The 23,406-nt window shown below is 32.6% G+C and overlaps 1 protein-coding gene across 1 annotated transcript in view; it reads right to left on the bottom strand.

Annotated features, from left to right (window-relative positions):
• Window positions 1-23,406, bottom strand: part of LOC145266578 (uncharacterized) — a 106,701-nt gene that overhangs the window by 38,458 nt on the left and 44,837 nt on the right. The window contains exon 2 of the mRNA XM_080122418.1: window positions 1,107-1,171. Coding sequence (XP_079978544.1) covers window positions 1,107-1,167 — 61 coding nt within the window. The 5' untranslated portion in view covers window positions 1,168-1,171. The remainder of the gene's footprint in view (window positions 1-1,106; window positions 1,172-23,406) is intronic.

Genomic DNA, 23,406 nt, shown 5'->3' on the forward strand with positions numbered 1-23,406 from the left:
TTTTTTTCTTTCATCATAATTCCTCTGACCCCCCCCATCACATCCCAATCGAAATGAATGGCTCTCATCTTTAGGAAGCTTGACAAGCTTCTGGGACCGATCTTCACTCCTGATCTGAAATGGAACACATATATCAAATCTGTTGCCAAGATTGCTGGAAAAATGGTTGGATCACTCTACCACTCCAGTAAGTATATCACTGCTGATGCAATCTTCTATCTATATGGGAGCCATGTGCACCCTAAAATGGAGTACTGTTGACACATCTGGGCAGGAGCTACTCGGCACACCCTATCCAACCATGACAGAGTTCAAAACTGGCTTCGAAACCTAGTAGGCGAAGCCCTTTTCTTTTCCCTGCAACCTCTTTCCCACAGAAGAGACATTGCAAGCCTGTCTCAGCTCTATCATTATTTTCATGGCAAGTACTCGACTGAACTCCAATCTATAGTTCTCCCTTTTCAAACTTTCACAAAAAACACTTGACTAGCTACACCACTATAAACAATTTCCCCTACTATCTGTACCTAAATCTAAATGCAAATTCCATGAATAGAGCTTCTTTCTCAGAACTGTCCACTTGAGAAATACTGTTCCACTGTCCTGTTACCCGATTGAATACAACATGGTTGCTTTCAAGTTCAATGTAAACAAATTCTTGTTGATCCATTCCCTTAAATAATCCAAATTCTTCCCACTCTACACCATTAACGATTACTACACTATCACCTTACATTCATTAACCTTTATCCTCAAGTAGCCTTCGGGTCTTGATAAGTGGTGACTCCCAAGTTAAAAAAGAAAAAAGATGACCGAATGATCGGAAGCAATCATGTGGTACCGTGTTCCACGGGCAAGAAGCTTCTGTAAAGAAATTCTGTCTGACGCACGGATAAAAAGAAAGGGAAGTCTTTTGCAGTTAAGGTAATAGGATGAGTTTTTGCTGTGAATAGCTTACAAGAAAAAAACCAAAGATGAAGCTCATTCAAGCACTTTCCCAGGAAAATAATGATAGAGTAGAGTCTAGCAATGTCTCTTCTGCGAAATAGTTAATGAACCAGAAAAAAAAAAAAATTTTTTTTATAAACTATTTAAATCGTACTCACCCTTTGTGACCTGTCGCTTCAACTTAGGGATGTTGAAATTAAGGGCTTGTGTTGGTTCCATATTGCTGTTGGATTAAAAAAAAAAAAAAAAATGAATGAAAGTGCTAGAGGAAAATGGCAGACAAAAAAAAAAAAAATCACTTGGCAACCTAATACACAACTTATCAACTGAAACAAGAAAAAATGCTCGGCAGATTGAGAAAATCAACAGAAAAATAAAGAAGAAAGAAAACTCTGTTGTATTTAATCGTGCCTTGAGATATATATATATATTTATACTATTATATAAAAGGAACTTTGTGTGCGTGTGCGTGTGTGTGTGAGTTCATTCCCAATGGACTCCGAAACAGCTAGACCGATTTATATGAACTTTTACACAAATGTACTTTATGTATCTGTCAGTGTTTTTAGAAAGGTTTTGTATTGGAGTGACTTCGATAAATATTGATAATCGATAAAAACCGATGAAAGAAGAAACAGGCGATTTTGACTAAAGTTAACACCTTATACAGCCTAACATCACAAGTGCACTTAAGAAGTTTTATTATCACACAAGCAGAGAGGCATAGAATATAAAATCAACAGCAAGTTCTTTGATATGACAGGGGTGTTTTCAAAATGAATGTTTCTGTTTAAAACACAACTGAAAAGTGATACTTGACTTTTGCATTTTAAACATTAATTCAAGCTATTATATCGAAAAAAAATAATTTTATAAAATCAACAGTCGGTTCTCTACAGTGCAATGTAGACTACAATGTATTGTTGACTAAGTCACTGTGGGAAAGTAGTGATGTTGGTGCATCAGAATAGGGTCCTCAACTAAAGCAGGCAATTGATCGATTTGATTGAAAAAAATGGACAGTTTAAACAATTTCGATGACAATAAAAACATGGGAGTGCTGAACATTCGTTGATCATCATTCAATCCTGGGCAACGTTGGGTCTTCCTGCTAGTATATATTTCCCCATTCTGAGACTTGATTCCAAATATTTCTCAGATGTTATCTCTCTCCTCTTTTGGAAATAGGGTACGATTATGAATATCTCCAGTATCAAATAATCCTTATACACTGTGAAATTTACTTTATGTATGAAAACCAAAGAGAGGAAATATAACATATGAAAAATATTTGGAATCAAGTCTCTCCTTGCTGTTATTTCAAATCATTTGAAACCATAGCAGCAAGTTTTAGTCTTCCCCATCAAGGCCGGAGGTTTTGGGGAAATATCAGATATTTCGAAATTCATATGCAAAACTAGGAAAACAAATGACTATGATTGAAACATTTTATGGCTGTAAAAAAGTGCCAAAAATAGACTCTGGATGATAGATGATCCCCTTAATGTGCGACCTTACGGGCAAATGTCACATAGCCCACTACACGATTCAGATCATTACCTTTCCAACAAGCCTTCAAGTGTTAAGTTCTGACCAATAATTGCTGAGATTTCAAACTTAAAAAATTGTCAAAAAAGTTATATATGTACATATAAATATATACGGATATATCTATACTCGTAGCCAAATTGAATATTGAAATGCTCATATCTTCGGTTGTTTGGGACAAAACTACATGAAAATTTGCAGGCTTTTTGAAAATTATAATACTATTCTACGGTTAAAATTTTATGACAATTGGTGAAAAAGAACCTATATTTTCAAATCAATAAAATATGCCCAAATTTGCCTACATTTGTATATATAGTGTCCTGGCAGGCCAGCTTCGGTTGTATCCGCTGTGGCCTTGCCAAGCCATTAATATATAGTAATAAAATTAAAGTTAAATTTTCAACTAGACAAACCTATCAGAATCTCTACCTGATTAAGAGAAGCCAACATTAGAATAATTTAAAAAGATATTTTTTTTATCGTTTCATTTTTGCTCTTCTCTCTTTTATCTCCATCATATTATCCCCCCCCCCTCAATTTTTTCTATTTTTAATCTGAAAGTTTTTAAAGTTGTCTTTCTTAACCTTTTATTTGTATAATGCAAGCTTTTTCTACTTTTCTGACGAGAAGCATTTAGCTTCGAAATGCCATGGCCTAAAAAGGTTTCTCCTCGATTCCCCTTTCTGTCTAATTGACTTGATAATGTCATCAAATTCCTTGGTAACTTTAGGCTTTATCCTCTAACTTTATATATATATATATATATATATATATATATATATATATATATATATATACATACACATTCTTTATTTGTTTTTACATAAGCAGTAATATTTTGCTACACAGCCATGAGCATGTTTCGATCAGCTAGTAATTAGAGACCTCTTCAGGTAATACAACTTATACAAAAGCAAAGTTTACAAACATATTATTGCTTATGTAAAAACAAATAAAAAGTATAACCTGCTTTACTTCGGTATTAAGTGCATTTACAGCCTCGGAAAAAGTTGTTGGAAATTCAAATAAAATGGAGGGGGGGGGGTATAGCGTTGTGAAAGAGAGTAAAATTTTCTTTTTTTTTATAATGTCATATCGCTGTTAATCTATATATAAAAGTGAAATTGTCTGTGTGTGTGCATTTCTCTACCACATTACTCTGTCAATTTTCAGTCTACAGACTCGAGATATGGCATAAAGGGTATTGAGATTTGGGAAAATCTTTTTAATCGGTTTTCGGTCAGAAATTTGGCTGTCAAGTGGTCAAAGTTCAACGATTTGACCTTTGAGAACTCTACCAAACTCCTCCGCCAATTTTGGGTCTAAACACTTGAAATTTTAGATATAGGTTCCTTGGACATGGATCCAACTTAATAATTTGATTTGACCCCCAAAACAATAAATGTTAAGGGGGTTAAAATTGGAGTCAAAAGTAAAAAAAAAAAAAAATTTCAGCCAATTTTTGGTCTAAACATTTGAAATTTTACATAAAGTGTATTCAGACATAGGGCAAGCTTTTTAATCGGTTTTTGGACGAAAATTTGGCTGCCAAGGGGTTAAAGTTCAAAAGATTTGACCTTTGCAGTCTCTAGCAAACTATTCAGCCAATTTTGGGTCCAAACATTTTACATAAAGGGTATTCAGACAAGCAGCAAGCTTTTTAATCAGTTTTTGGACAAAAATTTGGCTGCCAAGAGGTCAAAATTGAAAGAGTTGATCTTTGCAGACTCTACCAAACTACTCCGTCACTTTTGAATCTAAACACTTGAAACTTTAGATGTAGGTGACCTGGACAAGAGTCAAACTTTTTAATATATATATATATATATATATATATGCATATAAAGTTATGAACAGTACATAGAGCCCGAGCAAAGCCAGGCTGAACAGCTAATATATTTAAAAAGATATGATGCAATTCATACTTTTTTTTTATAATTCAAATATGGATGTGTTACTGAAATGAAATGAGTGTATTTTTCTTACATAATTTATTGACTGATTATATGTATTGATTATTATAGGAGGTGTTTTCTATAGTGTGAGAGTTAACAACCCGTGTCTAAAATTTGTTTTTTCATTTCCTATGACTTTTGTCATTTCTGAAATGGAACAAGGTCATACATTTCATAACATCAAAAATATATTTTCAAACATTTATTCTGGTGTTTTGTTTTCTTAATTTCATTTGTCCAGAAGAAATCCCGAAATAAAGATGAAACGTTGATGAACATGTAACTTGGGTTGTTCCTTTTTTATTTCTCTATTTCGTCAGAATACTATTTCCATTATTCTCATCATCACACACACACATATATATATGTATACCTGCCATATATATATATATATATAGAGAGACACATGGCATGTATACATACTGCTGTTTATGTTAAATTCTTGGAAAGAATGAAAATGAATAGATAATGAATTTGTTTATTTATATACATAGATATATACACATATGTGGATTGCAACGTCTTGTCAGACGAGTGCCACTCCCTCAGACATTTAAAAATCCATGAGCCCAAATGCCTGAGGGAGTATCTATACAAAGATGATGTTACAGAGTCTTAGCTTTGTACGACAGCTAAGTCTCTCTCTCGGTTCAAAATGTTGAGATCGAGCAACAAGCAAGAGCAAGATAGCCAGCAACAAATTAAACTGCAGACCAACTTAATGTGGTTACTGGTCTTTCGCTTTATGGTTTTTTAAATCAGAGATTTGCTTCTCCTAGAAAGGTTGCCTTCACCAGGGCTTACGGGAGCCCTCTCCACCCCAATACACATATACACAAACACAAATATACACGGTGCTAGTTGGCCGTTGACCCAGAAAAGAGTTCATTCGCCCTGCAATATACACATATACATACATATATACAAACACATATACATACATACAAATATATATACATATATAAATACACAGACATATACATACATATATATACACACATAAATACACAGACATATACATACATATATATACACACATACATACATATATACAAATACATATATACACACATACATATACACAAATACATATATATATACACACATACATATACACAAATACATATATATATATACACATACATATACACAAATACATATATATATACACACATACATATACACAAATACATATATATATACACACATATATATACACAAATACATATATATATATACACACATACATATACACAAATACATATATATATATACACACATACATATACACAAATACATATATATATATACACACATACATATACACAAATACATATATATACACACATACATATATACATACATATATGCATATATATACATATATATATACACACACATACACATAATTATATACATGATGATTGCAACGTCTTGTCAGACGAGTGCCACTCCCTCAGACATTTAAAATCCATGAGCCCAAATGCCTGAGGGAGTATCTATACAAATATGATGTTACAGAGTCTTAGCTTTGTACGACAGCTAAGTCTCTCCTCGATTCAAAATGTTGAGATCCAGCAACAAGCAAGAGCAAGATAGCCAGCAACAAATTAAACTGCAGACCAGTTAATGCGGGTAATGATCTTCCACTTTATGGTTTTTTAAATCAGAGATTTGCTTCTCCTAGAAAGATTGCCTTCACCACGGCTTACGGGAGCCCTCTCCACCCCAATACACGTATATACACGCACACAAATATACACGGTGCTAGTTGGCCGTTGACCCAGAAAAAGAGTTCATTCGCCCTTTGGAAGGTCTTGTTTTTAATCCTTCAGGGAGACTAGCCGCACTCCTCACCAAACAAGTCTGGTGGGGGAACCAGTTTAGTCGCCGGTGACCCGACCATGAGGCAGGTAGTACTGGGTTACATGGTACCAGTAGAACATGACATGACCTGACATACATACATACAAACACATACATATATACATATACATACATATATATACATACACACATATATATATACATATACATACATACACACATATATATATATACATATACATACATACACACATATATATATATACATATACATACATACACACATATATATATATACATATACATACATACACACATATATATATACATATACATACATACACACATATATATATATACATATACATACATACACACACATATATATATATACATATACATACATACACACATATATATATATACATATACATACATACACACATATATATATATACATATACATACATACACACATATATATATATACATATACATACATACACACATATATATATATACATATACATACATACACACATGTACATATATATATACATACATATATATACACATGTACATATATATATACATATACATACATACACACATATATATATACATATACATACATACACACATATATATACATATACATACATACACACATAAACATATATACATATACATACATACACACATAAACATATATACATATACATACATACACACATAAACATATATACATATACATACATACACACATAAACATATATACATACATATACATACATATACATACATATACATACATATACATATATACATACATACACACATATACATATATATATATATACATATACATACATACACACATACATATACATACATATATATATACATATATACATACATATACATACATATATATACATATATACATATATATACATACATACATATACACATATACATACACATATATATACATGCATACATACATATATATACACATATACATATACATGCATACATACATACACATACATACATACATATACACACATATATATACATACACATACATACATACATACACACATATATACATACATATATATACATACACACATACACAAATATATACACACATGCACATATATATACATACATACACACATACACATATATACATACATACACACATACACATATATATACATATACATACATATATATACACATACACATATATATATACATACACATCTATATGCATATACATATATATACATATACACATGTGTATATGTATTTGTATATATTTATATACATATATATGCACACATGCATATACACATATACACACACATATAAAAACATACATACATATATATATAAACATATACATATATATATAAACATATATACATACATATATGTACACACACACATCTATATGCATGTGTGTATATTATTCTGTTAAATTCACACCAATATATATATATATGCACATACACATACATCTGATATATAAAAGGCAAAATGTGTGTGTTTGTATGTCTTGCAAAAATTTTTAACAGTCGGACCGTGATAAAATCGGTATTATTAAAGCTCAATATCTCGGCCAACAAAGATAAAAAGAATTGGCCAAAGACATTAATTCTTTCACCCTCAAATGGGTTATTTTTTAGAAGGAGGGGTCACTTTTGTCATCAACATGTTTGCAAAGTCATCATACGCCTTGCAATGACTACCCTGATTTCCAGTTTCGCAACGGATGTTAGGTTTTTTTTCATTCTTTTCCTCCTTTGCGTTACGGGTTTGAGCCTGCTTGCCTACTACCACTTTTTTTTTTGTTAACACCTCTCTCCTGCCTGCTGTTCTTTTGTTCCCCTCCCTACACCACCCCTCCATTCTCGGGCAATGCCGGATACCCCCGCTAGTATCGTGGGGCCCCGATTTCGAATCTCGCTAGATTCAGCCACTCTGATGATTCGTAGATGACGAAACATGTGTCAGTGGATAATTATATTTTAAAAACAATATATATATATCGTTCCCCATGTGGGGGTACCAAATTGGTTAAAGGGATAATTATTCCCAACTCGCATTTAGGTAAAAATGTACTTTTGTAAATAATTGAATTCATTCAAAACATATTGCAAAAACAAAAACAAATAACATCTATATATATATATATATATATATATATACATACTAGTGATGAGACAATTCCAATATTTTTCCTGATTCCAATACAATTACAGATTCCATATGAAATTCTCGATTCCAATTCTTTATAAATCTCTAAATATTTTATTATAAAGTTGTTATTTTGTCCCGATCACTGGAAAAAACTTATCTTAAATGTGCATGTATTTTCTCAAACATAAAAATCACACTTGTGGGGAGGTGTGGTCGAAAGACTTTAGTCTTACTGGAAGTTTAAATCAATAAATATTTATTATTTTATTATTGCTAACAAGCAATGGAAGACGTTTTATAAAAAAACAAGATAAAATAAAATAGATAATTAAAGGAATCGGTTTTGGTGTTGGAAAATAGGCTCAAATTTTCCCCGATTCCAATAACAATTCCGATATCCTAAACAGCTCCGATTTTTTCCGAGTGCTGATTCCGATTAACCGGCTCAACACTAATACATACATATATATGCATGTATGTATACTGTTGTTCATGTTAAATTCACACACACATACACGCAAACACACACACACGCACGCAAACACACACACACAAAAACACACACATGCACACAAACACAAAAGCACACATGCACGCAAACACCAAAACACACACATAAAAACACACAAACACAAGCAAACACACAGATGCACACAAACACAAAAACACACAAACACACTTGCCATTGTTTGTGAAACTTTATGAAAGCATCTTTGTTTTGTTTCATAACTTAACAACTGAAACAAGTTCTTGTTCAGACCTGTTTTCCTTATCCTGAGTCAGATATCTTGAGTGACAACAAGTGCAATTATAGACAGGATACAAGTCTTGGCTTGTTTATTTCTCTGTAAGCTTTTGAATTATCTCGACTCAGAACAGCAGTAAACATAATGAGCGCTACTCGCTACAAAATACATTTCACGTCGACATATCAACTGTTCAGATGATTATTATTCCCTTGCATCTTTCGGCATCTCTCTTTTCAATTAAACCATCTTTTTTTATTTTTTTTATTTTTTATTTTTTTTACAAACCTTAAAACTAGTAATAAAATATTAATATTAGTGTGAATGAAGAATAGAAAAAAAAAAAAAATCGGAATCATTATTGGAAATGAAAACATTCAAACATCTTTTCCAATGCCAAAAACGATTCTTTTAAATTGTGCGTTCTTTGTTTTTACTTAAAACTTAATTTTCCATTGCTTGTACTTCTGATGAAATGATAAATATTTATTGATTTTAAATTTACAAGTAAAACTAAACTCTATACATCAATCCCCACGAGTGTATTTTTACATTTGCTAAAATATTTACACATTTTTTTTTTTACACGGGTTTAAAAAATAAAAAATGTAAAAAAAAAAAAGAAAAAAAAAAAAGAAAATGACCCCAGAGCTAAGGATGTAGAGATCTTAAAAGAATTGGAATCAGTAATTGTATCGGAATCAGAAATTTAGAACAGAATCAATAAATGTATCAGAATCAGGAAAAATACTGAAATCGTCACATCAACTAATATGCAGATCATTTCCTTGTAAATATCTTTTATTCAATCGTTCGCCAAAAATGTTTTTAATCTGTCTAGAAACTTGTTTCCAAAATGTATTACTCATTTGCAAAAAAAAAATTTTTTTAAATGGTTAATAAATCTAATTTTTAAATCTGCCTTAACAATAATCATCCAGGTTGACTTGGTTTAGTTTGCGGCATATCAATCACCTGTGGAGTATTTAATCTGAATAAAGTTGTAAAATAAATGCATAGGTAGGATGATTATTTTCATAGAATACATTGCTCTCAACGTACATTGCTCTTAAAGAATGTTGCTCTTAAAGTATGTTTCTCTTGAAGTATATTGCTCTTAAAGTATATTGCTCTTAAAGTACATTGCTCTTAAAGTACATTGCTCTTAAAGTACATTGCTCTTAAAGTACATTGCTCTTAAAGTACATTGCTCTTAAAGTACATTGCTCTTAAAGTACATTGCTCTTAAAGTACATTGCTCTTAAAGTACATTACTCTTAAAGTACATTGCTCTTGAAGTACATTGATCTTGAAGTACATTGATCTTGAAGTACATTGATCTTGAAGTACATTGATCTTGAAGTACATTGATCTTGAAGTACATTGCTCTTGAAGTACATTGCCCTTGAAGTACATTGCCCTTGAAGTACATTGCCCTTGAAGTACATTGCCCTTGAAGTACATTGCCCTTGAAGTACATACTCCTAAAATACATAGCTCTTGAAGTACACTGCTCTTTAAATATATTGCTCTTGAAGTCCATTACTCTTAACATTAAAATTAATCCATATTTAAAATATTTTGATCGACTAATGGCTATAGATTTTACCAAACAATACTGTAATAAATAAAAAGACATTACTTCCAATAGAATTGCCTGCAAGCAATTCAAAAAACATTGTTTCTGACAATTGTTTTGTGTCAATTCATGGCATCATCTAAGAATTACTTTTTGGCAATTCAAGGCACAATTTCTGATATTATTGCTTATAACCAATCTAAGGCACTGTTTCTGGCAGAATGGCTTTTAACCAATTCAATGTATTGCTTCTGGCAGAATTGCTTTTTGCTAATTCATGACAACGTTTCTGGTAGAATTCTTTTTTTGCCAATTAATGGCATCATCTCCAATAGAATTGCTTTTTGCCAATTCATTGTACCATTTCCAGTAGAATTGCTTTTTGCCAATTCAACACATTGTTTGTAGCGGAATTGCTTTTTGCCAATTCATTGTACCGCTTCCAATAGAATTGCTTTTTGCCAATTCATTGTACCGCTTCCAATAGAATTGCTTTTTGCCAATTCATTGTACCGCTTCCAATAGAATTGCTTTTTGCCAATTCATTGTACCGCTTCCAATAGAATTGCTTTTTGCCAATTCATTGTACCGCTTCCAATAGAATTGCTTTTTGCCAATTCATTGTACCGCTTCCAATAGAATTGCTTTTTGCCAATTCATTGTACCACTTCCAATAGAATTGCTTTTTGCCAATTCATTGTACTGCTTCCAATAGAATTGCTTTTTGCCAATTCATTGTACTGCTTCCAATAGAATTGCTTTTTGCCAATTCATTGTACCGCTTCCAATAGAATTGCTTTTTGCCAATTCATTGTACCGCTTCCAATAGAATTGCTTTTTGCCAATTCATTGTACTGTTTCTAATAGAATTGCTTTTTGCCAATTTAAACTATAATTTCTGATAGAATTGCTTTTAACCAACTTATAGCACTCTTTCTGGTAGAATTAGTTTTTGCCAATTAAAGTATTGTTTCTGATAGAATTGTATTTAACCAATTGAAGGCATTGTTTCTGGTAGAATTGCATTTTTCAATTCAATGTTTTATTTCTAATAGAATTGCATATGCCAATTGAAAGCATCGTTTCTGGCAGAGTTGTTTTTATCCAACTCATGGCATCACTTCCAATATTAATTATTTTTAAACTATGCAAAGTAATGTTTCTGGTAGAATTGCTTTTAACAAATCCAATGTATGATTTCTTGTGGAATTGCTATTAACAATTCATTGCATTATTTCTGGTAAGGTTGTTTGTTGCTAATTTATGGCAGTTTCTAGGTAGAACTACTTTGGATCAACTCAGGCATCATTTCTGGTAAAATGACTTTTTAACCAATTCAAAATCTCGTTTCTGGTATAATTCTTTTTTACCAATTCATGGCATCGTTTCTGATAAATTGGCTTTTGCCAATTCCTCAGACATAATTTCTGATAAGATTGCCTTGTGTCAATTTAATAAATATTGTTTCTGATTGGCATGTGCTAATTGATAGAATCATTTCTGATAGTATTGTCAGATGCCAACTCAACAGACATCGTTTCTGATAACAGTTATGTGCCAACCTTGTGCAAATTTGATGGACAGACATCGTTTCTGATAAAACTGTCATATGCCAATTCGACAGACATCATTTTTTGAAGTTTTTTTTTAAAACAATTCTGGGCATCATTTCAAAACATCGTTACTGGTAGAATTCATTTTTGCCAATTAATTAAATCGCTTCCAATAAGAATTTATTTTTGCCAATTCAGGGCATCCTTTCTGATAAAATTACTATTTGCTAATTCTTAGCATAGTTCTCAATAAAATTATTTTGCCAATTAAAGTAATTGTTTCTACCAGAATTGATTTTTACCAATTGATTATATTGTTTGGCATAGAATTGCTTTTAACCAATTTGTTCCAATTCAATAGACATCGTTTCTGATAGAATTGCCATGTGCTAATTAGTCAGACATTGTTTCTGAAAGAATTGCCATATGCCAATTAGTCACACATCGTTTCTGATAGAATTGCCATGTGCCAATTAATTAGATATCGTTTTTAATAGAATTGCCATGTGCCAATTAGTTAGACATCGTTTCTGATAGAATTGCCATGTGACAATTAGTCAGACAGTTTTTAATAGAATCGCTATGTGCAAATTAATAAGACATCATTTTCAATAGAATTGCCATGTATCAATTAGTCGGACATCTTTTTCAATAGAATTGCCATTTGCTAATTAGTCAGACATTGTTTCTGATAGAATTGCCATGTGTCAATTAGACGTCGTTTCTGATAGAATTGCCATGTGTCAATTAGACGTCGTTTCTGATAGAATTGCTATGTGCCAATTAGTCAGACATCGTTTCTGATAGAATTGCCAAGTGCCAATTAATCAGACATCATTTCTAATATAATGGCAATGTGCCAATTAATCAGAAATTGTTTCTGATAGAATTGCCATGTGCCAATTAGTCAGACATAATTTCTGATACCATTGGCATCTGAAAATTAATCAGACATTGTTTCTGATAGAATTGCCACGTGACAATTAGTCAAACACCCATTTTAATAGAATTGCAATGTGCCAATTAGTCACACATCGTTTCTTATAGAATTGCCACATTCCAATTAGTCAGATATCGTTTCTGATAGAATTGTCATGTTTCAATTAGTCAGACATCGTTTCTGATAGAATTGCCATGTGCCAATTAGTCACACATCGTTTTTAATAGAATTGCTATATGCCAAATAGTACCACATCGTTTCTGATAGAATTGCGATGTGCCAATTAATCAGACATTGTTTCTGATAGAAATGCCATGTGCCAATTAGTCAAACATCGTTTCTGATAGAAATGCCATGTGCCAATTAGTCAGACATCGTTTCTGATAGAAATGCCATGTGCCAATTAATCAGACATCGTTTCTGATAGAAATGCCATGTGCCAATTAGTCAGACATCGTTTCTGATAGAAATGCCATGTGCCAATTAGTCAGACATTGTTTCTGATAGAAATGCCATGTGCCAATTAGTCAGACATCGTTTGATAGAAATGCCATGTGCCAATTAGTCAGACATCGTTTTTAATAGAATTACTATATGCCAATTAGTAAGACATAGTTTTTAATAGAATTGCCATGTGCCAATTAATCAGACATTGTTTCTGATAGAATTGCCATGTGCCAATTAGTCAGACATAGTTTCTGATAGAACTGTCATGTGCCAATAGAGACACACATCATTTTTAATAGTTGTTTTTAATAGTTTTTCCAATTAGACATCATTTCTGATAGCAATGCCATGTGGCAATAAGTCAGACATTGTTACTGATCGAACTATGATGTGGCAATTAGTCAGACATCGTTTTTAATAGAATTGCCATGTGCCAATTAGTCAGACATTGTTTCTGATAGAATGGCTATATGCCAATTAGTCGGACATCGTTTCTTACAGAATTGCCATGTGCCAATTAATCGGACATCGTTTCTGATAGAATTGCCATGTGCCAATTAGATATCGTTTTTGATAGAATGATCATGTGCCAATTAGTCAGACACCGTTTCTGATAGAATTTCCAAGTGCCAATTAGTCAGACATCGTTTCTGATAGAATGGCTATATGACAATTAGTTACACATCGTTTCTTATAGAATTGCCATGTGCCAATTAGACATCGTTTCTGATAGAATAGCCATGTGTCAATTAGTAAGACATCGTTTCTGATAGAATGATCATTTTCCAATTAGTCAGACATCCTTTCTGATAGAATTGCCATGTGCCAATTAATCAGATGTCGTTTTTAATAGAATTGCCATATGCCAATTAGTCAAACATCGTTTTTAATAGAATTGCCAAGTGCCAATTAGTCAAACATCATTTTCAATAGAATTTCCATATGCCAATTAGTGAAAGATCATTTCTGATAGAAATGCCAAGTGCCATTGCTGCCATTCTACATGCATTTTCTCTCAGAAATATGACTTCTATTCTATGGATGTTTTTCTAACTGTACGTTTGCAATTCAATTGAGGTTTTACCATCTAAATTTGATCATAATTTTAAATGTTAGTAATATCAAATACATTTATACGAACAATGTCTAGCTACAATTCCAAAGATATTTTTGCAATTCATACAAAAATACATATTTTCCACTAATCCATCATTGGAGGTCAAAGACGTTTTTGCGTGCAATATCCTATAATTTTGTATCCTACATGATTACTTAATAGTATCTGGTCGAAAGACATATTTTCCAGCGATATTGCAATTTGGTAGACTTTTCATCAATATGTTTGTTTCAACTTGATATTTTTCTTTCCACCTATATAATGTTTCAATTTAATAAGTTTTTTCAAGAGATATCTGGTTCCAATATAACGGATGTTATTTTTTTTTTGCTAACAATATTGTCTACAATTGAAAAGACATTTTTGAAAAGGACATGTCTGCTGGCAATGTTTGTTTTCAATTCAAAAGAAGTTTTTTGTCGGCAATGTCTGATCACAATTCAATAGACATTTCTGTAAGTAATGCATACAATGTCTGTTTCTTACAGTTCTGTTGTGGTGACCACATTGCAGATAATAATGAACTCTTTTTTTTTACTATAAAAGCCTGGGAGAATATGCCTCTTGGCATTATACACACTTGACAGTTGGATTGACATATAACAACCATGAGTTCAATAAGTTTCCAGACTTCTTTCGTATGAACACTATTGACAGTACATACATTAAACTCTAGTCCCTTTCAAAGTTATCTCCTTTGGCTGCAATGCACTTGTATGGTTTCAACAACTTCTGGTCCGATAGAACTCCTCCTGTGTGAGTTTGTCAATGACCCTCAGTACAATCTCTTTCATCTCAATTTTCTCATAATGACAGCCTCTAAGGTTTTCCTTGGGCTTCAGGAATAACCAAAAGTCACAGGGAGCAAGGTCTGGACAATAGGGAGGGTGAGGAATTGTCTTGATGCCCATTTTGGTCAAATAGTCTGTGACAAGGATAGAGTTATAGACTGGTGCATTGTCCTGGTGTATATGCCACCGACTTGATTTGAAGAGTGTTAATATTTGCTTTTCTCTTTAATATATTTTGTTGCCAATAAATACCAAATTGTGCTTCTTCTTTGAGATCCCTACTGATCAACAACAAATTCAAACAACGTTTTTGTCAGCAATATCATATTGCAATTCAATAGACATTTTTGCTAGCAATGTCCAATTCAATAGACATTTCTGTCTGCAGTGCCTGGCTACAATTCAAAGTAATACAAAAGAGTTGCTTTCCAGCAATGTCTAGTTGGAGTTGAACAAACGTTTTGCAAGCAATGCTTTTTTACGTCTACAATGTCTATAATTCCGAAAACAATTTTGTCAACCATATGTTGCCACAATTCAAAAAGAAAAAAAGTCATTAAGTCCCCCATGAGATATGGTTTCAATTCATTAAAAATGTGTCAGCAATGATTGAATACAATACAAAATACATTTCCATCAGTAATTTGAGTCATTTTTTCCAGCAATGTCATGATGAAATTCGAGAGATGTCTTTGTCAGCAACTTATTGGGCACAATTTAATAGAAAGGTTTTTAACCTCCAGTTCAGTAGATATTCCACCTCACAATATCTGAAAACAGACCAATAGATGTTTTAACTAAATATAGCTACAATTAAAATATTTTTGCTTGTAATTCAATAGCTGTTCTTGTCAACAATATCTTGTTACAATACAATAGACATTTTTGTGGACAATGCTTTGTCAGAATTCAATAGGCCTTTATGTCAGCAATGTCCTGCCACAATTCAAAGGGTTTTTTGGCAGCAATGTCTTATAAGAATCCAATAGGCCTTTTTGCAAACAATTTGTTACAATTCAATAAACTACATTGGCAGCAATGTCTTATCACAATTCAATGAGCCGTCTTGCAAGCAATATCTTCTCACAATTCAATATGCCATACTCCAGGTAATTTGTCACAACTCAATTTTCCAGCAATGTCTTGTAACAATTCAATGGGCCTTCTTGCAGGCAATTTGTCATAACTAAATGGGCCACCTTGCCATCATATCTTGTCATTCAAAGAGATTTCTGCCCAGCAATGTTGTCACAATTAAACGGGTTGTCTTACTGGCAATTTCTTTTACCAACTTGATGTGTCTTCTTGCAGGCAATTTGTCACAACTTAATGTGCAATCTTGCCAGCAATGTCTTGTCAGAATTCTTGCTAGCAATGTCTTGTCTCGTCACAATTCAATGGGTCTCCTTGCAATCAATTTGTTATAATTCAATAAGCCATCTTGTCACAATTCAAAGGGTGTTTTTACCAGCAATTTGTTGCCATAATTCAATAGGCTATCTTGCCACAATTCAATGGACCTTCATGCCAGAAATGTCTTCTCACAGTTCAATAGGTGTTTGTGTCAGCAATTTGTCATAACTTAATAAGCCATCTTGCCAGTTAAGTCAATGAGCTGTCTGCAGGCAATTTATCACAACTCCATGGGTCTTCTTGTAAGCAATTTTCAGAACTCAATGGACTTTCTTGCAGGTAATTTGTCACAACTCAATGAGCAATTTTGTGTCACAATTCAATGCGCAGTTTTACTACCAATATCTTGGCATCATTCAATGGGAATACTTGCAAGCAATTGCAATGAGTTTTCTTGCGAGCAAATTTTCAGTTAAATGAACTTTAATTGCTCACAACTCAATGTTATCTAAAGTTTTCACAGTATGATGGGTTTTCTTGTGAGCAATTTATCACAACTCAATAAGCCATCTTGTCAGAAGAATCTTGTTACAATTCAATGGACCTACTTGCAGGTAATTTGTCACAAATCAATATGCTATCTTGCAAGCAATCTTTTATCAGAATTCATTAAGCCTTCTTGCAGATAATTTATCACAACTCTATGAGACATCTTGCAAACAGCATTCTGTGGGCATTCTTGCAGGCAATTTGTCACAATGTAATGGATCTTCTTGTGAGCAATTTTTCACAACACAATAGACCTTTTGCAGGCAATTTGTGACAACTCAATCTGCCATCTGGCCAGCAAAGTCTTGTCACAATTCAATGAGCCTTCTTGCAATCAATATCTTGTCACAATGGAATGGGCCTTCTGGCTATCCACATCACAAGCCAATCAGTCTTCTTGCTAGCAATTTTTAACCCAAAGAGCTTTTCAGGCAATTTTTCACAACTAAATGAGCAATTTTGCTAGCAATGTCCTGTCATAATTCAATGAGACTACCTTGCCAGCAATGATCTATCACAAGTCAATGAGCCTTATTGCCTACGATATCTGGTCGCCATTCAATAGACCTTCTTGCTAATAATGTCTTGTTATACGTCAATGACCTTTTTTGCAGGAAATTTGTAAAAACTAAATGGGTCATCTCGCCAGCAATTTCTTGTCACAATTCAATAGGCTATTTTACCAGCCATGTCCTCTCACAATTGAATGGGTCTTTTTGCCAGCAATATCTTGTCACAATTGAATGGGTCATCTTCCAGCAATGTTTTCTTGCCAGCAATTTGTTGCAATGTCTTGTCACAATAAATTGCAAAAAAGACCCATTGAATGGGATTTTTTTGCAGACAATTTGTTATAATTCAATAGCCTTCTGGCCAGCAATCTCCTGTCACAATTCAATAGAGACTCTTACCAGCAATGTCTTGTCACAATTCAATGGGCCTTCTTGCAAGTTATGCCGTGTAACAATTCAAAAGGTTTTCTTTACTGGCAAATTTTCACAACCCAATAGGCTTTCTTACCAGGAATGGCTTGTCACAATTCAATGAACCTCCTTGCCAGCAATATCTTCTCACAATTCAATGGGCCTTCTTGCAAGTTATATTGCGTAATATTTCAAAGGGTCTTCTTCCTGGCAAATTGTTACAATTCCAATTGTATTGCCAGCAATATTTTGGCAATACACACTATAATGTTGTAATTCAAGAGATGCTTTTCTCCCAATTCAAAAAGGCATGTTTGGCAGAAATACAAAGGCTGCAAATCAAACGAAATTTTGCCAGTACTATCTTGCAACAATAGACTTTTTTCTAACAATATCAGGTTGAAATTCAAGACAGTTTTGCCAAGTGTATCTGGCAAATTGTTACAATTCCAATTGTAATTGCCAGCAATATTTTGTCACAATTCAATGAACCTTCTTGCCAGTAATATCTTGTCACAATTCAATGAGCCTAATAGCCAGCAATGTCTTGTCAATTTAATGGGCATTCTTGGCAGTAATCTCCTGTAAGAATTCAATGGACCTTCCTACAGCCAATCTGTCACAATTCAATGGATCTCCTTGTGAGCAATTTTTCACAACTCAATTTGTCATAATTCAATGTGTGTTTACAGCAGCAAATTCTGCTCACAATTCAAGACATTGTTGCAAGCAATGTTTAGCCTTAATTGAAGATGTTTTACTAAAACAAAAGATGTTTAAAGAAATGATTTTGTACACACTATAATGTTGTAATTCAAGAGATGCTTTTCTCCCAATTCAAAAAGGCATGTTTGGCAGAAATACAAAGGCTGCAAATCAAACGAAATTTTGCCAGTACTATCTTGCAACAATAGACTTTTTTCTAACAATATCAGGTTGAAATTCAATAGACAGTTTTGTCAAGTGTATCTAGCAAGTTTTCTAAAGGTGTCTTTGTCAACAATTGATTGAATGTAGCTTTTGATTGAATATTGATTCCAGCTAAATCATCTTGCAATTCAATAGACAGTTTTATCAGCAATGGCTGGCTCTAATTAAATACATATTTTTGTCCAGAATTTCTTGCTTCTTGATTTCTTCAGTAAATATCTTTTGCCCACGAAATCTGTCCACAATTAAAGAGATTTGTCTTTAATAAAAAGACATTTTTGGTCAGATACGATTAGTTATAATTGAAAAGCTGTTGTTGTTGGTAATATCATGTTGCAATTAAAAAAGCGTTTATGCTAGCAATGTTTGGTTGCAATTCAATAGATGTTTTTGTCACCAATTTTTCCAGCAATATCCTGATGCAATTCAATAGTTATATTACTAGCAATGTCTGGCTAAAATTCAATAAATCTTTTTGTAAGCAATGCCTAAATGTAATTCAGTAGATGTTTTTCTTAGAGCCAAATCTGGCTACAATTAAAAAACAAAAAAATAAAAAAAAAACTGCCAGCAATATTTTGGCCTCTGTCCAATAAACATTTCTGCTAGAAGTGACTAGCTACAATCCCAATTTTTCTTTTTTTTTTTTTAAATGGATGTTTGCCAGCAATCTCTAGTTACAATTTCCCAGCAATATCATGTTACAATGAAATTGATGTTTTTAGAAATTGTGACACTTTTGCTAGCATGGTCTTGCACTTCAAAAGACTATTTTTTTCTAGCACTCTTCCAGTGCAGTAAAATCTTTTTACTAATATTATGTTGCAATTCAATAGACATCTTAGCCAGTAATGTTTGGTTTAAATTTAAATGACCTTATTGTCAGAAATATCTAACAAGAGTTAAAAAAAAAAATATCTGTTACCAATATCTAATAACTTCAAAGGTCTTTTTTCTAGATTATGCCTAGTTGTAATTTGAAAGACGTTTAAGCCAGATATATTTTTCATAAACATGTTTCATTGAATATCACCATCTTTATTAATACTGACATGTCCCATAAGAGTGATATATTCGTTTGAAGTAGCTGAGTGGTTTTTGCTACTAATTTGAGTAATAATGTAGTATGTTGTCTTAACAAACAGATGTTTGTGGTTGGAGCTGGTACATCCTTAAGTGTGAGGCTTGTAGCATCTCTTGACATTTCTCCAAGCTGCTTTACCAGTTGGTATTTATGGCTTAATCAGCTAATCATATTCTTGTAAGGAGAAACTCATATTCGTTAGAATACAAACATTATTTGCATATTTTTTTTTCACAATGCGAATAAAAAATACATTTTTTTAAATATTTACAACAATTGTTTAGTTTTTCAAAAAAATATATTGATATTTTTTAATAAGTTTTTTTGTTATTTATTGATAAAGAAGATATCTTTTGACATTAAATACATTTTTTTCTTTCTTTTTGGAATGACTTATAGTATTTCAAGGGTCATTATTTTGGTTTCCAATGATTTCTATGCAATACTGGATTTTTTTTTTTTTTTACCAGCTTTGGTTTCTTGCAGTTCAAAAAGATATATTCCAGCAATGAATTCTAGAAAGGTAAAAGATACCTTTATTTCCCTTAGCAATGCCTTTATTTGCTGCAGCAATAAAAAATTCTTTTTACAAACATATAGGAAGACGTCGATACCTCCCTACAAGAACCACTCGCATGAAACTTCCTTCTTTGGAGAAAACCAATTCAACCTGTTTACTATTAGTGCTGCTTTGGTATGGTACAGTATGGTTGGGCAAAGCTCTCTTAAATGTATTGTATGTAGGTGAAAGGTAAGGTTAGGTCAGTCCGCCTGCTTTCCAATATGTGTAGTGGTGGCATGCGCCCACATGAAAAAGATGAAGTTTTGTGAACCTCATTATCTCATCTGCGGTTTCAAAATGATGATCATCTTCATCTAGTTTTCTCAGTAAAGATTTGAGGCAATAAAAAAAAAAGGCATCTTTTTTTTTAATAAAAAAAAAAAATGCCCTCATTCAATTTCAACAGAAAATTTTCTATTTTAACAAATCATTAAACATCAAATACAAACAAATTTCAAGCAAACATGGCAGGATAAATAAACAGTTGATTCACAGCGATTTTAAAAAGACATTTTATCAACAAGTGTATGTAGCAATTTAACACATCTTTTTTTGTTTGCAATGGGTTTTAGAGGCAATTATGAGGTATCATATTTGTGGGGGGGGGGGAATGGAGATAAAATAAATAGTAGACCATGATATACAGGTGTTCCAAAAGAGAGAAAAAAAAAAGAAAACTGAATGGATCAAATATAAAATAGAACAGAAGCAGCAAACCAACAACAAAAAAGAAAAAACCATTTCAGAACATCTAACATAATCCTACCAAAGTCATCATGAGTCATTACACCACTGAGGAGCGGATATTTATCGTAGAGTGGTACTTTCGGTTGAATTCAAATTTCACATCCATTAGGCCCTTTTTGGAACACCCTATACATAGGAACAGCAGGGTCTTGTCACAGTTATGTTTTGGTTTGTATGCGTTATAGATCATCAAACCATATAAGGTTATTCAATGTCGAAACAATACGAAATGTAGATGATTTATTAGGTACCATTAATTGAACAATGGTATTTTACCCCAAGTTAGCGGGAGGACATTTTTTGGGCTACCTTTCTCAAGGGTATTAGCACATTTTTGGTCAGAATAGATCTGATAGGATTTGACCTCGGCATGACCGATTTCATAATCCACAACTGTATCCATGAGACCAAACCTGCACCTAACCCAAAGTGTTTAGCCTATTAAGGAATTCTTAATAACACAGAAGAAAAAAGAAAGGCTCAAAGAATAATAAAAGAGAAAAACCAGTGTTTTCCAAAAACTGCTTGAGTCACTGCAATAATGATATATAAAAGGAACTATAACAATGATATATAAAAAGAACTATAGCAATGATATATAACAGGAACTATAGCAATGATATATAAAAGGAACTATAGCAATGATATATAAAAGGAACTATAACAATGATATATAAAATGAGGCTGAAATTTTTAAATCGTTCAGATAAAAAGGTCAAATTAGAGCATACAAAACAGAACCTTTGAAAAATTGTAGCAATTTCAGAGGTGACCAGAACAGCCAAAAACTATGTTTTAAGACTTATTTTGCATTTAAAGGAAGAGTAGGTTCATACTGTTCTTTGAACAACGAAGATTCGACTGGATGTTACCTTGGTTCAGAAGTAGAAACATCAGAGACTAATAAAGCAGAAACACCAATATTTTCCATCTTGAACATGGATAGGAAACTGCGAGAGCTACTACAATAATGGTTTACGAAGGAATAGAAAATGAAGAGGATTATAAACTAACAAGAAATACGTATATTACTTAAAAAAAAAAACAAACAAACCCAAAAAGAACGTACAGAAACAGAAAAATAGCTGGAATATTAGAGATGACCAAGAACAGTCATAAAAGCACATTTAAAACAACCGTAAACTGAAATGACTCTTGCCACACTAGGGTGACTTTGAGCCATTAAAAAAAATTAAAATAGTAATGCGTAAATAATGTATGATCTCTGCATTTTAAACATAATTTCCAGGTCCTATTACGATTTCAAAATTTTACAGACATATTGTGGTGCAGAAGGAAATATTTACTGCAGTGTTATTTATGCATTATCATTATTTTTTTTTTTTAATGGCTGAAAATCACCCTTGGTGACCAGAGTCACTCCAGCTTACAGTAACTACGATTTTGTCTATAAAGCAAAACTGGGTTCATACCCTGACTCGACCACATAAGTCAATGAATCTGGAAGATAACATAACAATTTCATACTTTGCGGCAAAAACAAAAACACTGATAAATTTACATGTAAGTTATAGAGATCAGCTACAGGTGACAGTGGCTAACGACACAGACTGAAAACCTGACGTATCAAGT

Source organism: Euprymna scolopes, chromosome 41 (assembly GCF_053919585.1).
Source record: "Euprymna scolopes isolate OS-2025 chromosome 41, ASM5391958v1, whole genome shotgun sequence".
NCBI classification, from domain to species: Eukaryota; Metazoa; Mollusca; class Cephalopoda; order Sepiida; family Sepiolidae; genus Euprymna; species Euprymna scolopes.